Source organism: Leiobunum rupestre, chromosome 11, assembly GCF_980474605.1.
Source record: "Leiobunum rupestre chromosome 11, qqLeiRupe1.1.hap1, whole genome shotgun sequence".
In the NCBI taxonomy this organism is placed as follows: Eukaryota; Metazoa; Arthropoda; class Arachnida; order Opiliones; family Sclerosomatidae; genus Leiobunum; species Leiobunum rupestre.
The window spans coordinates 3796591-3810860 of record NC_143394.1 but is presented as its reverse complement, the minus strand read 5'-3'; the positions used below and the strand labels follow the sequence as shown (position 1 = coordinate 3810860).

Here is a 14270-nt window from a genome sequence, read left to right as displayed (position 1 = left end):
TTTTCCCTTTCCTAACATTACTATCCATTTTTGTTTAGACTAAAACCTTTAGTAATTTTGTAACGTAAAACAACGATACGAACTGAGGGTTAGTTTTAAACCGCACCAACCGCAGCCATCTTTGTTGTTTGTGTGGGCTCGGCTTTATCTACAGAAAAACTGGGGAGGGATTAAAATGTAGGCCCCCTTTATGAGGACAAATTCTGTCTAAGGTTTCTCAGTACTGTTCATAGCTAGAAGAGGGGGGCAGTTTCTTCTTGGAAAAGGGAAGTATTCTGGAGTGGAAAAGTCGGGCGCCACCTGCGGCTTTGTAAAATTCCCATCATGCTCTTTTTGGTCGGACGTCATCAAGCCAGAATGATGGCAGATAAAGCTGACGTCCGACCAAAAACCGGGGTAGTTTGGGTAATTCTAACAGCAATAGGCGGGAAAGGACGTTTTTATTACCGCTATGGGATTTTCCACTCCAGAATACGTCCCTTCTCCAAGGTTTCTTCTCCATGTATAGATTATTTTACGGAGAATATTCGTGGGGGAATCCATAGCTTGACTACATGGGGAGGGGAACCGTTAGGGGAAAAAAATTCAATAGTGGAGGCAGAGGTAGTACGGCGGTGGCGGCCGCCACATGGGAGATTGTAAAAGAGTGTATAGAAGCTCCATGATTTAACCAGTGGAGAAAAATACACTATTTAACCAAGGATCTAACATAAAGGATCTTTGATTTAACGCCGCCTCGGAATTCCCCTCCCTACTATTCCTTCATGCTTGAAGTGGCGGACCCGTCGGCCTAAAGTATAGGCCCTTCAATAAATTTTTTTAAGTCTCCGAACCTAGGATTATGAAGACTAGCTGTTACATCCTCTTAGTCCGAACATTGGCAACCATAGAGATAGAAAAGAAATAGAGGGAAGATTACTGCGTTAAAGCACTCCTATTTTTGTCCGGGAAAATTCATTCCCCCCCCCACGCATGTATGAAAGCGGAGATGGGCAGAATTTGCAACGCCATCTATCCTTCTTTTGCTTACATCAAATGACAGTTGATTTTCAAAAAGGAATAATGTATTTCATTTCACCGCGCGTCGATGGCGCCACGTAATCTGCCCATCTCATGGCTTCCTACATTGGCGAAAAGGGGTCGGCACTCGCGGTCAACTTCGCCAGATTCAATAGTGCCTCTATTTCTTTTCTATCTCTATGTTGGCAACACTGATGGTGACGGCATGACGCTATTAAATTGAAAACCGGCTTCAGTTTTATAACTTTTACAAAAAGTGAATAAAATAATCTCCTCCGTTCTAGTATGTATATCTTATTTTTAAATATAAATAAATATACGCTAGCCTATTGGTAACATTGAACGTATTTTAGTTGGTAATTTTCAAGTAGCTTATAGCTAATCAATAGTTTATTTTTAAATTAAGCCTTGGGTATTCCTTGGAAATATTTTCGTCAAACAATGAAACAAAGCCCCAACGTTTTTTAAAAATAGGCATAGACGAAAAACACTTATTCTTTCATAGGTATGCACTTTTAATCTGGTCCACTAGTGGTCTTTAAGTTCAACATGTCATTGCCTTCTAATTATCGACAAAGCTCGGGAGGATCTACACCCTCTGGTCAGGGTACACCTCGTAAGTATGAGAACTTTAATTATTACTAATTAATTCTAACTATGCATTCAATTTCAGAGCGTCCGAGAACCCAAGGTTCTAGTGGATCTATGGGCTCTCAATCTCAAGTGAGTACTAAATCATCTATAAGATTCTGTTAACTAATGTAATTTTTTCTACTAGTCTGCGGCAACTGCTGTTAGTCCATTTGTGACTTCACATCATGGACATCCGGCATTTAACCCTGTTAAAATTGGCTCAAGAGCTATTGGAGTGGTTAGTTGAAGTAAATTTCTTATTATTTGTTATTTATTTAAAGTTTTTTTTAACCAATAGAATGATAGTCGAGTACCAAAACCGCCTAAACCTCCGGATAAACCATTAATGCCCTATATGAGATACAGCAGAAAAGTGTGGGATCAAGTTAAAGCTCAAAACCCAGACTTGAAACTATGGGAAATTGGTAAAATTATTGGCCAAATGTGGCGTGAGCTTCCCGATGAATCAAAACAAGAGTATATTGACGATTATGAAGCAGAAAAGGTCAGTCATAACTTATCTACTACTTGTATTTTGAAACATATATATATATATAACATTATATTTACTTTCAGATTGAATATAACGAAGCGTTGAAGCAGTATCACAACTCTCCTGCATACCAGGCTTGGGTAGCTGCTAAAGTTCGTGGTACGTCTTCCATAATAACTTTTAAACTTGTCCATTAATTCTTAGCATCTATATTAAAGCTCAACAAGCAGCTGAAGAACGAGAAGCTCTTGAACGAACTCCATCAGTTAATTCTAAAGTAAATATTTGAGAAATATCAATTAATATTTGCTAATTGATATGTTCAATTACAGAACGTAACCACCCCTCAAAAAGCTGATGGGAAAATATGTATACAACCCACCGATGATGAAGATGGTACAAAACTTTATGTTCATTCTGCAATTTCAATAATGGTCTCGCAAAAGTTTTAAGCTATCTGTATGCTTAATAGAACCCCTTCCCTTAGACGTGGATGAGTTCTCAGTAAAGCACATTGCGGCTGCGCGTTACTTACGTAATCACAGGCTCATCAACGAGATCTTCAGTGACACTGTAGTTCCAGATGTTCGTTCAGTCGTAACCACAGCTAGAATGAGCGTATTGCAACGCCAAGTTCATTCTTTAACAATGCACCAGGTGATATTTCGCACGCGTAGCCTAAGTGTCTTAATTAGTTAACACTCCAGTTTTGGTGGTTTTCTAGAAAAAGCTAGAAGCCGAACTTCAGCAAATCGAGGACAAATTTGAAGCAAAAAAGAGAAAATTTTTGGAAGCCAGTGACGCATTTCAGGAAGAACTGAAGAAAGTTTGTCCTCTCACATGTTTTTAGTTGTTTCTGTTCTCTTGTAGTCTTATATTGTTGACTTTTCTGCTTTTGAAGAGAGTGACTAAAGCCGTTGACTCTACACTTTACCAGAAGATGGTTGAGAGGGCGCAAGAACAATTGAAGCAAGAAACAGCCGCTCGGGATGAACAAGAACGACGTAGAAGGGAAGATGTAGGGCATACTCAAATAGTACCAACAATAGCAGCAGCACCACCACCAAATCAACCTCCTATGGGTTCAGGCACAGCTCCAATTGCACCTCCTTTCGCAGGACCCAAACCTAAAGAAAATCGATTAAATGAAAATGGTAATGGAGAAGTGGTTAAAGAAACTCCCGATCGTTCTGGTCCAAAATCCACAAATACTCCGTGGATCGAAGATGAGTCATCTAGCAGTGACGCCCAAGTATGTGCCGTGTGCTCTATGTACAATGGAAGTTATCGTTAATGGTTTATACTTTGTACTGCGTAGTATAATGCATTGCAACGTGTTACTGCTGCTGAATCACCCGATCAACAGCTAGCTGATACTGAACAAGAGTCGCAAGATGATGCTATGGATGAAGATGATGATGATGTGGATGATGAAGGCGACCGAGAATCTGAAAATATAGCGGATGGTGGAGGTAAGAAACATTAACAATGTTTAACATAAGGATAAAGATTATGGCTTAACTTTTCCGCTATATTTTTGATTTTCAAAAATGCCGCTTTATTGAATTTTTTAATATGCCTGAAGATTAAATTTTTGGGTCAGAGAACTTGGTAATAGTATTTTTTGTTTACTGAGCTAAGAGTAATTTTTTTTTTTTTCTGAATTTTTTTGCACTATCCTACTCAGGCTTTCAGGCATTTGGGTAACTTTTTCATTTTGATAAAAAATCATTTAAGTGTTGTAACGCGAACTTGTTGGATAACGGATAAAGGTTCATCTTCAAATACATTTTTTCTATTACAAGAATGCTAAAATCATTGAAAAAATCTCCACTAGGATTTGTGACTATATGTGAAAAATGGAATTGCTTTGGCTTATGTTCAAGCTGAAAAAGATTTTTTGGAAAAGCATGGCTCGCACTAGGACCTTTACCCAGGGCCGTGCTTAGAGGTCTTGCGGCCCCGGGCGAAACTGAGTGTAGCCGCTCCGGCCCTCCGGTATATACATCCCTATGGTAAAAGTTTAGCGGCCCTGGGCGACCGCCCGGCTCGCCCCCCCCTAAGCACGGCCCTGCCTTTACCCATGGTAAAATTAGGATTTCTTCCATAAAGTACCCCAGGGTTGCCACACATCAGGGAATTTAAAAATTGGCCTAAAAAGTCAGGGAATTTTAAGAATTTGTAAAAATTCAGAGAAGTCTGGGAATTAAAATTTTATCTTGGCACTTTTTGAAGTTAATTTCACTTTAGATATATGACAAATTGGCAAAATTGAACTACAGCGGCCTCATGTAGTTTTGTTTTTTTTTGGCGGAGAATGTAGCACTTGACGCGTAGATTACGAAGTGATTTTTTTTGTGGGCCGCAAATGATAACGAACGACTGAAGAAGAGCCTCGGCTTGAAACGTCTTGTATAAAATAAGTTTTATTTTCTAATACCATGCCGTTTTCTCTGAATTAAACATAATTTCTAGTAATATTCACCATGGTAAATAATAAGTTTAATATATAGTAATTTTAGGTGATTAGTAACGTTTTTCTTAAAAATAGTTCCGTCGTGTATCCGCCGACACTACTTTTTAGGCGCGCACCAGCCCCATTCTGAGCATTGACGGCATAGAAAGCTCATAGGTAACTAGAATGCTGCCGCCTATGGCCGAGCTTGTCGCCAGTTCGTTTTGAACCTTCAGCCAATGAGAGGCCGTAGAGTGGTTCCGCCAAGGAGGATAATAATCCTGATTGGTTCCGCTACTATCGCCAGAGCTAGGTGACGTCATTCTCTCTGGTGACAATAAATTCTTGGCAGAACCACTCTTTGAGCTCTGATTGGCTGTGGTCTGGCTATCGTCTGCCACGGTGTTTGGTCCATTTGCCAGTTACACGGCAGCATTCTAATTACCTATGAAATTTCTATGATTGACGGTGGGCCTTCTGTAATCGTACCTAGTGGCTTCGTAATTAGTGAAGTCGTATCAACTTAAATAGTAACAAAAATGAGAACAGGTTTGAAGCATTTAATATAGACCTACAGGAAAGTAACACGGCCTCAAAACTAAGTCGAGTAACACTAAAGCCGCGTTCACAAAGACGTTAAAAATGGCAAATAGCTGAAGTTGAAGAATTTCCAAAACTTTGAAATTCCCCGTATTGGCGTCTGACGCACTTTAAAATTCCCCGTATTGGCGCTTGACGGCGCCGCACACTCACTTCGCTCAAGCGCTGGGGGCACGCGGCGCCTCCCCAACCCCATACTAAAAAAAAGCGATGGGCCATCTATAATGCGACCTAGAGGACAGTACCAAGCATAAAGTATATAATTTTAATTATCAACAACAACCAAAAACGTGAAAAGGCCCAAAAAAGTGCAAGCTTTTAAATTAAATTAAACTTGAAATAAGCGTTTGTGGCCCAAAAATACAAAACACCTCGAAAATGAACAAAAACTTTAATTGATTTTATTAAATACCGAAATATCACGTGGAAATTATTAGGACACCGAAACTGTGGTGTCGGCGAACACACGACGGAAATAAGTACAACCAAAAACGTGAAAAGGCCCAAAAAAGTGCAAGCTTTTAAATTAAATTCAATTAAATAATCATTTGCGGGCAAAATAAAAATACCCTCAGAATCTACGTGACCAGGTCTATCAGGCGCAAGCAAAATTAATATAAAATTCAATGAGGCCGCTGATTGTCATTTATTTCCTTGAAAGTTTAGCTAATTTTTTCAACATTGCAATAACCTTTTTACCCAAATATAAGTCCATTTAAATTTATTAACTTCTGATAAAAGTGAAATATAAAATATAAATTTTGACCTTAAAAAGTCAGGGAAAATTCTTAAAATGGTCAAGGAAAACGGAATACGAATCTCAAAATTTGGTGGCCACCCTGTACCCTATTTTCAATAAATTTCTGGAAATACACCAAATTACAAAATGATCTAAGAAGTGAAGATTTTCTCATTTGTTTTGCAATTCAGTACCATTGCATGAAAGTCTGCTTTTTTCAAATCTATTTAGATAGTTGTAACCACATCACTAACTGTTGCAAAGTTACACCACCAGTTTAATGACCCACTATTTTGTTCTAAGCATCTCGAGATGGTGATGACAGCAGCTATGTCATGGAAGGTCAAGTTGACACTTGTAGTTCCCAGGAAGCAAGCATGAATGAAGAGCTTACCACCCCATTATCTTCTCAACATAGTGTTCCCAATGTCTCTTCCAATAATTCATCAACTGAAAATGTCAGTGAAGAATTGTCAGCAAACAAGAAGCCTGATCAAAATAATACTGGAAGCATTCGTCGTAAAAGTACATCGGGCAATAACATTGGACGGGAGAAAACTAACGAATCTTTGTAACATTTTTTTGTTCTAATTCTTCACTAAATTGTTTGCGCATTATATCATTTCAACCATTGTATGTATACAATAAAGTATTTAACTCTTAATATCAAAATTGTTTAATGTCATGTCTCTATACATAATCCAAAATATCTAAAACTACAATGTATTTTTTAGTGGTGTGCGAGTACTCGAAAATTGCGAGTACTCGTTATCGAGTCCGAGTCCGAGTACTCGGAATACGTAATTTGATTACTCGCACGGGTACCCGATTCCCACGAAAAGGGTACATAATTACTCGAAGCGGACTCGAGTAAATAGATAATTTGAAAATTACCCGGCGAGTCTAATATTACTCGGCGAGTCCATTATTACTCGGCGAGTCCATTATTATTGGGCAAGATTATTTAAACAGCGGCAAATAAATTTCAGACGAATTTGCCACGATAACTTAGGACTCTAATTGAACTCGATAAAAATTAGGACTCGAATTGGACTCGTTAAAAACATTCCGGACTCGTATTGGACTCGAAAGCTTTAAACCTAATTCTTTAGGACTCGAGGACTCGATCAAGTCCTTAATATTTGGACTCGAGGACTCGCGAGTCCAAGTTTCTAAGACTCGAGACTCCACTCGAATTTCAAAAAAAAGGACTCGCACACCCTTAGTATTTTTGCCACATGGAAAAAATATTAGAAAAAATTTATTAAATTGCTTCAATACTTAATGATTGATTTAGTTCATGTGTCCTCTCATAAGTGTATAATATTGCTACCTCTTCACATGCAAGACAGCCGTTTTGCGTCTGCTTGCTAGCGCGTCACACGTAGCCTTTGACAGTGCCTCGCTAGGAGGAGATTTTCATCTTGTGATGAAATCACTCCGTTACTAGCTCTTAGTTAAATATTCCCCAATGTGAAGAACTTATAGAATAAGATTATAGACTTATGATCCTCTGGACCACTTAATTAAGTTGTTGCACAAGTTTGTTTTGGCGGAAGCTAGACCTTCCCTACTAAGGTTATACTCCCATTAAGAAAAATTTAATTCGGTAACCTTGTAAACACTTCCCTTATGTTCAGTCTCTTAAGGTATCTCAAGAAGCAGATTTATTTATAACTAGAAGAGCATTGGTTTAGAAACGATCACTTATCTGGAGCGACTTTATATTAACAATAATATTGTACATATAACAATAACAGTATTTCGCCCGACCTGGCGTTCCTCGAAGTAAATCTATAAAGACGGCACTGAATACTACTCGCCCCTCCTAAATTAAGGTTCGCCTGGTCTACCTCTAAAACCTGGCTACGGCCCTGTTGGCATCCCCTTACCTTAGTACCTCTTCCATAGACCCTGTCTAGGGGTTCTACTCCTTTAAGGAAGGTTGGTTGGATTCCAGCGGGACAGACAGATCTGATCATTACATTGGGGAGCATGTGGTTTGGAATAAGCAGGAGACGACCCAAGTACTTGAATTTTCTTGAAGCTACTGCATGGTACTCCAGCCAAGATACATTCGCCATACAGGGGTCTGCTGTTAACTCCTTCCAATCAGCTGGCCTCTTGGCATAGTCCTGAGTCGCAATCGTTTTTCCTTCGATAGGGACAAGACTTCATTGCCACTGACTTCCATAGAGTTAAACCAACAGAGTATTATAAAAGTTCTCAAATAAATGATTTATGCCCCACCTAAGACTATTAGCCTTTGAAGTTAGCTTCTGTTCATGAGCAGACATACATGTTTAACTGTCACCAGCCATTGAACCCAGGACTTCTAAGTAGGTGTAGGTGTTGACCAAGTCAATTGTCTTTCTGTGTAAGGTAAAAACACTTGTTGACTTATTGGGTCCCAAAATGAATACGGTTTTCAGCGAAGTACTGAGATCGAGGAAATCCTGAAGCCCTGCCACAGTCCGCCAGTTGGATAACATAATCTGGAAAGAGCAAGCAATAGATGCGAGAGCCAGAGTCACCGTCAATAACCGCACTGCAGTTAGAAGCCTCCAATTGGTTTGACATATGGAAACTAAGAAGACCAATTGGCGTAGTAGTAATCCCATGGGTATTAGCCTAGCTGATTACTATTATTATTGTATATTTCAATGTATATTGTATATTTAACATTAGTCATGTTTTGTAAATAAGATATTTATTTCTTTAAAAATATTGTTACAGGGTTTCATATAAAAATTATAGATAATTAATACTATAGCGAATTTAAGAGTTAAATGTGGTAAAAAATGGAATGAACTAAGGCATTGTTATATGTACAATATTATTGTCATGTTTAATAAAATTTAGTATTCTAAAACTATGGGTAAGGTAATTAATCTGAATCTTCAGAACTTCCATACTCTTCATCAGCATGTGATATAGACTGTTTCACTGGGATTAATTAAAAAAATGAGTAATTTTCTTTGATAAATAAGACGATTGGCAAAAACCTACAAGTTGACCTTTTCCTTAGTAACGCAGCACATTGAGGGTCTCTAGCTAGATCGAATGGCATTTTCTTCTCATTGTTTGGAATATCAACTTTGGCTCCTATGCAACACAAAAAACATTAATTAAAAACAGGGATGCTTAATATTAAACTAGTATCGCTAAGCTTACCATTTTTTAACAAAATTTCAATTAAGTTAGAGTGACCTTTCCACGCAGCATTGTGTATAGGGGTATCACCCAATTTATTCTAAAACAATGTAAAAGAAGGCATTTACTTCTTTCTTGGTAAGCATTTGTGGCACAAGTGTTTTTTAAGATTTACCTGTACATTGACTTCAGCTCCACTCACTTTTAAAAGTTCTAACACGCAATTTTCATGCCCTCCATGGGCTGCCCAATGTAACGCTGTACAACCAGCTTTATCAAGACCATTCACTGATACCTGAAGTGTCAAACAATATATTAAATTCAAAATTGCCAATAACCCGTAGCATTCGTAAAAAAACAGATTACTTTATTTTTAAGGCATTCTTGTAAAAATGTGAGGTTTCCCCTTTTGGCAGCATCGTGTAATGGGTTTAATATTTCTTCCATGCTATCTTCCACTATTTATAGAATAATTAAAAACTTTTCATACCAGCATTTTTTTACTAAATTTAAAAAAAGTTGTAAAACCATAATTGCTAGGAATAAGACCAGATGAATTTCCACATCGGGCTTTCCACCAATTTTGATTCGTTGTCATGTCTAAAATGTATAATATATCGCCTTCATCGAACGTTAGTTCATCCGTGTTTTGAGCTTTATAATAATACAAAGCCCTAACAACTTTCACGTGGCCTATAAAAAGTTATTTTGTATGTATATGCAGACCCGAAATATCAGAATTTCATTTTTATAACGTTTACCAGGTTTTGGTGCAGGTCTAGGTGGAACAGGGGCAGGTCTCGTTGGAACCAAAGATGCCATGATAGTTTCATGTATTTAACAAATATTCTTAATACTTTTTCTTAGCTCTGTATATGTAGATTCTACAAAATTATAAAAAATTAAATATTTAAACTAAAAAATATATACAGTTGTAACATTGAATCAATAAACTAAGCACAACTACATTTTCTTTTATGTGATGATTAAGTAACTTATCGAAAGCTAAGTTTAACGTTCATTCAAAATTGAAATAAAAAGAGCTAACTTTAACATACTACAAGACTAGATCCCAATACTGGTGGCATAAAATTATATTAATGTAGCTTTCAATTATGGTACCTAAAACTTTGGGGCTCTAGTTAAATTATTTATATCCTGCATTTACTAGAGAACAGGATTTAAATGATAATAAAATATGGTAAGCAATAAAAATACTGTTAGATATGATGGAGCTATTTTATAGGAGCAGTCAATGGTCCTTGTTAATTGGTTGCATTAGCGATATAATTGTTTTTAAAACAAATAAAAACTTTGAATTACCGGCTTATTCCATGAATTGGGGGTGTTTTTCAATTCATTTCCAAACGGTCGAAACTTCCAAAGTATCCAAACATTGAGTTGGGAATAAATAGAGGTACAACTAAATCTGGCTGGCGCGGGACCAATTTAGTTCCATAAGGAGACTTTATCAACATTATCGTTCTACCGTGGTGGCATCTGTCTCTAGTGATGGCAACTATATTGCAATTGAATTTTATCGCGAATCTGATGCGAAATTGAAATGTATGATTACTCGTAACAAACAAACCTTTGAAGTTGTTTAAAAATAATTTTATGCTATCAACACGATCCTTTTCAACTCATGTTACGGTGAGTTAGCTAATAATTATTTATTTTTAGCTATATAACTTTACAAAATAGAGATGGCGCTACCGCCTAATTATAAAGATGAATTTCGTACAGTCTTATCAGAACAGGGGGGCGATTCTGTAAAAATTCGAATGGGAATTCGATCTCGATACCCTATACCATGTCGAGATCGACTTTGACAATTTGCATTGATTTATGCTAATTCGAAATCTTTACTGAATACCATTCATCGAGATCTCGAAGTTCGAAATGTAGTTTTCGATCGAAAATTGGATTTCGAATATTTACAGAATAGGCCCCCAGGTCCCGCGTAGCCATGGCAACCGAAATCGTAATTGTAATTCTAGCAGTATTATTCCCAATTCAATGCTTCCAAATTACATGTTTATATTTATGTTTATTTTATTATTTGGTGTATGTGGCAGAGTGGCCTGCACACCATCGTCAGCAAGGTGCATGACAATAAGTAATGACAGCGGTAAGTGAATGGAAATTGAATCTAAATAACAATTGGACAAAACTCCGCAAAAAATAAAAGAGGACACAGATATTATCTTATATGCACAGCACGCAGTAGAGTACGGTCCGTGATGACTGGGAGACGGGAGTTCACCTTAAATTACTGGATAGCCGCCTTTAATCCCGACATGTTTGAAGTAAACACGCCACGCGACAAGGAGGACAACAGATTTACACGAGGCTCGGCCACAGCAGCGCGAATAAAGATTAAGTGTCTCAACGTTTCAGTTTGATTGTTACGACAGCCTCTGCACAAGGCATCTGTCCTCAGTTTAAAACGCAATAGCAGTCCATTGTGTTGGTATCCGATCACAATCGATACGGAATAATAGTGAGTCCTGCCATCTGGACAACCGTAGCACTGCCAGCCTTTCGAGCGATGGATCAAGCTTGAACTGCCCATCGGGCCTGTTGTTCACGAACCATAGTCACGAACGTTTGCCACTCGCGGTGCCATTGGTTTAGGACAAAATCTTTCTCTCTGGCTATCAGGGCAGCCTTAGTGTGTGGTAAGAAAACGTTTACTATCGGGAGACCAATTAATTCGCCCACATTTGCACAGGGGTCAGTGGATTCGTTGTGGTGCGTAGGAAACCGTCTTATTAATTGCGAACATTTCGGCTGTGCTGATGGGATGTCCAGAGTCGACTATCGTCTGATTCTTGACCTCTATAGCTCAGGGATGGAAGAAAACGGCACCCGTGGGCCGCGCGCAGTGCCCCCGCCAGCAGTAGGCACAAGTAGGCACGTGCCTATGTTAAAAAAATTGCCTCTGGAGCCTCCAAATGTGATTTTTAAATTTTATTTATTTTTAAAAATTGATCATCTAGCCCCCTAAAAAAAGAACTCCCATTCAATTCCAATTTCCAAGAGTCCTAAATGGCCCTAACAAAACGTTCTCTTTTGAACCACCTATACTCGAAATCAATATTACTTGAGTACACAACCAAAGGCAGCGAACTCTGGGGTTTCTGCTTTTGGTAGTGTACTCTGTTAACATTGATATAGAGTATACGACAAAAGACTGGCCCGGGATGGGGAAGTCCGTCGTGCAAGGAAAGCAGCAAAAAAAAACCACCTGTTCGCCTCAGTGATAACTTAATAATATTAATAATAATAATCTTTATTTGGTTAGTTCAAAAAAGTGTTATTACAGGAATTATGGGCTAAGTCAGTGAGTGACTTTTAAGCCGCAACACAGGCTAGCTACATACAACTATTTACATTTTACGTTAGTTAGCTCCAACCAACACAATAAACATAAACTTAGTTTCTAGGAATTCTACAAAAGGGGGCATAAAGTGAGAAACTGGATTTCTTTAATACGACTTAAATCGTTGCAACGCTTAAACGAAGGTAAATTCCCGCGGAGCTGAAGTCGAAGCGTAAAGCATCGTACCAGTCACTACTTTGAATAGAGAGCGTCCTGGGGATTAGGGTTTTTTCTTTTTTACACTTTGTCCCTTTTGCGAAATCACGTGATATCAGTGACCACTGATCGTAGAGAAAGGACCTAGACCTTCGGTGGTCGGACTTGTCCCAGATAACGCACATTTCTTCATTTCGTTTTCTGCTCCTGATTCCTGAACAAACAGGCAGTTCTCAATTTCGATTCTCTCCCAGTCAAATTTTTTCAAAGTCTCTTCCGAGACTAACTTTGCCAAACAGCCTTTTTAAAGGCTATTTAGCTGTTTTAAGCTAATTTTTAAACAGCCTTTTTCAAGGCTAATTAGCTATTCTAGCTAAATTATTCAAAAAGCCGTTTTTCAAGGCGAATTAGCTATTCTAGCTAAATTATTCAAAAAGCCTTTTTCAAGGCTAATTAGAAAATATATTCAAACAGCTTTTTTCAGGGCTTTGATATTATTATTAAAAAGTCTGTTTGAAGACTACATAGCTTTAACTAAGCTTTATTTTCTTAAACATTTTTAAGGTTATTTCGCTATTAGTATATAATAGTAGCATTTTGAAATATGAGTACCAGAAAATTTTTATCTGGGTCCCAAAAACGAGAAAAACGGAAAAGGGAAGATAGTTTCGTTAGTAGTCAGAAAGGTACCGCTGCCTACGTTAACGTAGGCAGTGAAGGTACAATGGCACGTTTTTTGAAATCGTCGGTGCAAAGCCATAACTATAGTTCTGAGAAAAACCTAGTCAAAGAATTGGGAAAGGGTTTAGAATCCTTGGGGACTGATAACAGTCACTGTTTTAGTAATACTGCTGAAGTTCTTCCAAACGTCAGTACTGATATGGAAATGGAACTAACTCATGAAGGAGAAATTGCAGAAGTAATTGCAAACCCCAACTCTAACCATGCACAAAATACATCAAACAACGTGTCCAATAGAATAGAAATGGGCTTACACGCGTTGAATAACTTGGATATTAGTCTAGATAAAGATTGCCTTCCACTTCCGCCTAAACTAAATCCTTTTCCTAAAAGATTAATTGGAGGAAAAAATCGAGGTTTCAATTCTTCTTGGTATGACAAATATCAAATGATTGAATATTCAGTTGCAAAGGATGCAGTGTATTGTTTTTGTTGCCGTCATTTTTTAGGCAGTAGAAACACTGCATTTCTAAAGGGATTTTCGGATTGGAAAAACATGGGGAGACAATTCGAAGAACACTTTACTTCCAACAAATCTTCTCACCAACTAACCTACAAAATGTACTTAGACTACATGGAATCCAAATCCCGTGGATCAATAGACTAGACGTTATTAGAAACAGAGAGGCAGTAGCGGCGCCAGAAATAGACCGGGGTAGGCCTGGGCCTACTTTAAATTTTGGTAGGGGCCTCCAAAAGTCGTCTTAAAGGCCAACTACATAAATCTTCGGTTTACTCTGTCTTTCACTGGAAGTAGGCTGACTGCATGGCATATGTGTATTGCAGTAAGCCTACTTCCAGTGAAAGACAGAGTAAACCGAAGATTTATGTAGTCGACCTTTAAGGGGCCTCCAAAATTTAATATATGGGCCTCAAAATTATTTAATATAAAAAA

The 14270-nt window shown here is 38.0% G+C and overlaps 2 protein-coding genes across 10 annotated transcripts; one reads left to right on the top strand and one right to left on the bottom strand.

Moving 5' to 3' along the window:
- The first annotated feature begins 1168 nt into the window (after window positions 1–1168).
- Window positions 1169–6604, top strand: LOC149921144 (SWI/SNF-related matrix-associated actin-dependent regulator of chromatin subfamily E member 1-like). 5 transcript variants are annotated; one of them, XM_090163298.1, is made up of 13 exons: window positions 1169–1303; window positions 1526–1636; window positions 1694–1743; window positions 1799–1891; window positions 1952–2158; window positions 2230–2305; window positions 2365–2423; window positions 2479–2542; window positions 2619–2803; window positions 2871–2972; window positions 3084–3398; window positions 3465–3618; window positions 6244–6604. In XM_090163298.1, the coding sequence occupies exons 2-13, from the start codon at window positions 1570–1572 to the stop codon at window positions 6513–6515; spliced, it is 1644 nt and encodes a 547-aa protein (XP_090019424.1). In that variant the 5' UTR covers window positions 1169–1303; window positions 1526–1569; the 3' UTR covers window positions 6516–6604. The 5 variants fall into 5 exon arrangements, with proteins under 5 accessions (XP_090019424.1, XP_090019423.1, XP_090019421.1 ...); XM_090163297.1 differs by having other exon boundaries at window positions 1170–1303; window positions 2634–2803; window positions 3048–3398; XM_090163295.1 differs by having other exon boundaries at window positions 1170–1303; window positions 3048–3398.
- Window positions 6605–8654: 2050 nt separating this feature from the next.
- On the bottom strand, window positions 8655–10498 carry LOC149921143 (osteoclast-stimulating factor 1-like). Of its 5 annotated transcripts, none has more exons than XM_090163115.1 (8): window positions 10417–10498; window positions 9855–9977; window positions 9715–9786; window positions 9460–9551; window positions 9269–9388; window positions 9115–9193; window positions 8950–9045; window positions 8655–8886 (listed from the first exon to the last, which is right to left on the bottom strand). In XM_090163115.1, exons 2-8 carry the CDS (start codon window positions 9913–9915, stop codon window positions 8828–8830), a joined length of 579 nt encoding a protein of 192 aa, XP_090019241.1. In that variant the 5' UTR covers window positions 9916–9977; window positions 10417–10498; the 3' UTR covers window positions 8655–8827. The 5 variants fall into 5 exon arrangements, with proteins under 5 accessions (XP_090019241.1, XP_090019239.1, XP_090019240.1 ...); XM_090163113.1 differs by lacking the exon at window positions 10417–10498 and adding an exon at window positions 10312–10331 and having other exon boundaries at window positions 8658–8886; window positions 9622–9786; XM_090163114.1 differs by lacking the exon at window positions 10417–10498 and adding an exon at window positions 10152–10206 and having other exon boundaries at window positions 8658–8886; window positions 9622–9786.
- Window positions 10499–14270: the final 3772 nt, after the last annotated feature.

What these genes read in the sequence shown, in the direction of transcription:
- LOC149921143 (XM_090163111.1), bottom strand. Translation starts at nt 9,915, where the DNA reads ATGGCATCTTTGGTTCCAACGAGACCTGCCCCTGTTCCACCTAGACCT. An exon ending in TAGACCTGCACCAAAACCTG is followed by an intron (nt 9,787 to 9,854) that starts GTAAACGTTATA and finishes AACTTTTTATAG; the next exon opens with GCCACGTGAAAGTTGTTAGG. An exon ending in ACTAAGGAAAAGGTCAACTT is followed by an intron (nt 8,887 to 8,949) that starts GTAGGTTTTTGC and finishes AATTAATCCCAG; the next exon opens with TGAAACAGTCTATATCACAT.
- LOC149921144 (XM_090163295.1), top strand. Translation starts at nt 1,570, where the DNA reads ATGTCATTGCCTTCTAATTATCGACAAAGCTCGGGAGGATCTACACCC. An exon ending in CTCCATCAGTTAATTCTAAA is followed by an intron (nt 2,424 to 2,478) that starts GTAAATATTTGA and finishes GTTCAATTACAG; the next exon opens with AACGTAACCACCCCTCAAAA. An exon ending in TTCAGGAAGAACTGAAGAAA is followed by an intron (nt 2,973 to 3,047) that starts GTTTGTCCTCTC and finishes CTGCTTTTGAAG; the next exon opens with AGAGTGACTAAAGCCGTTGA.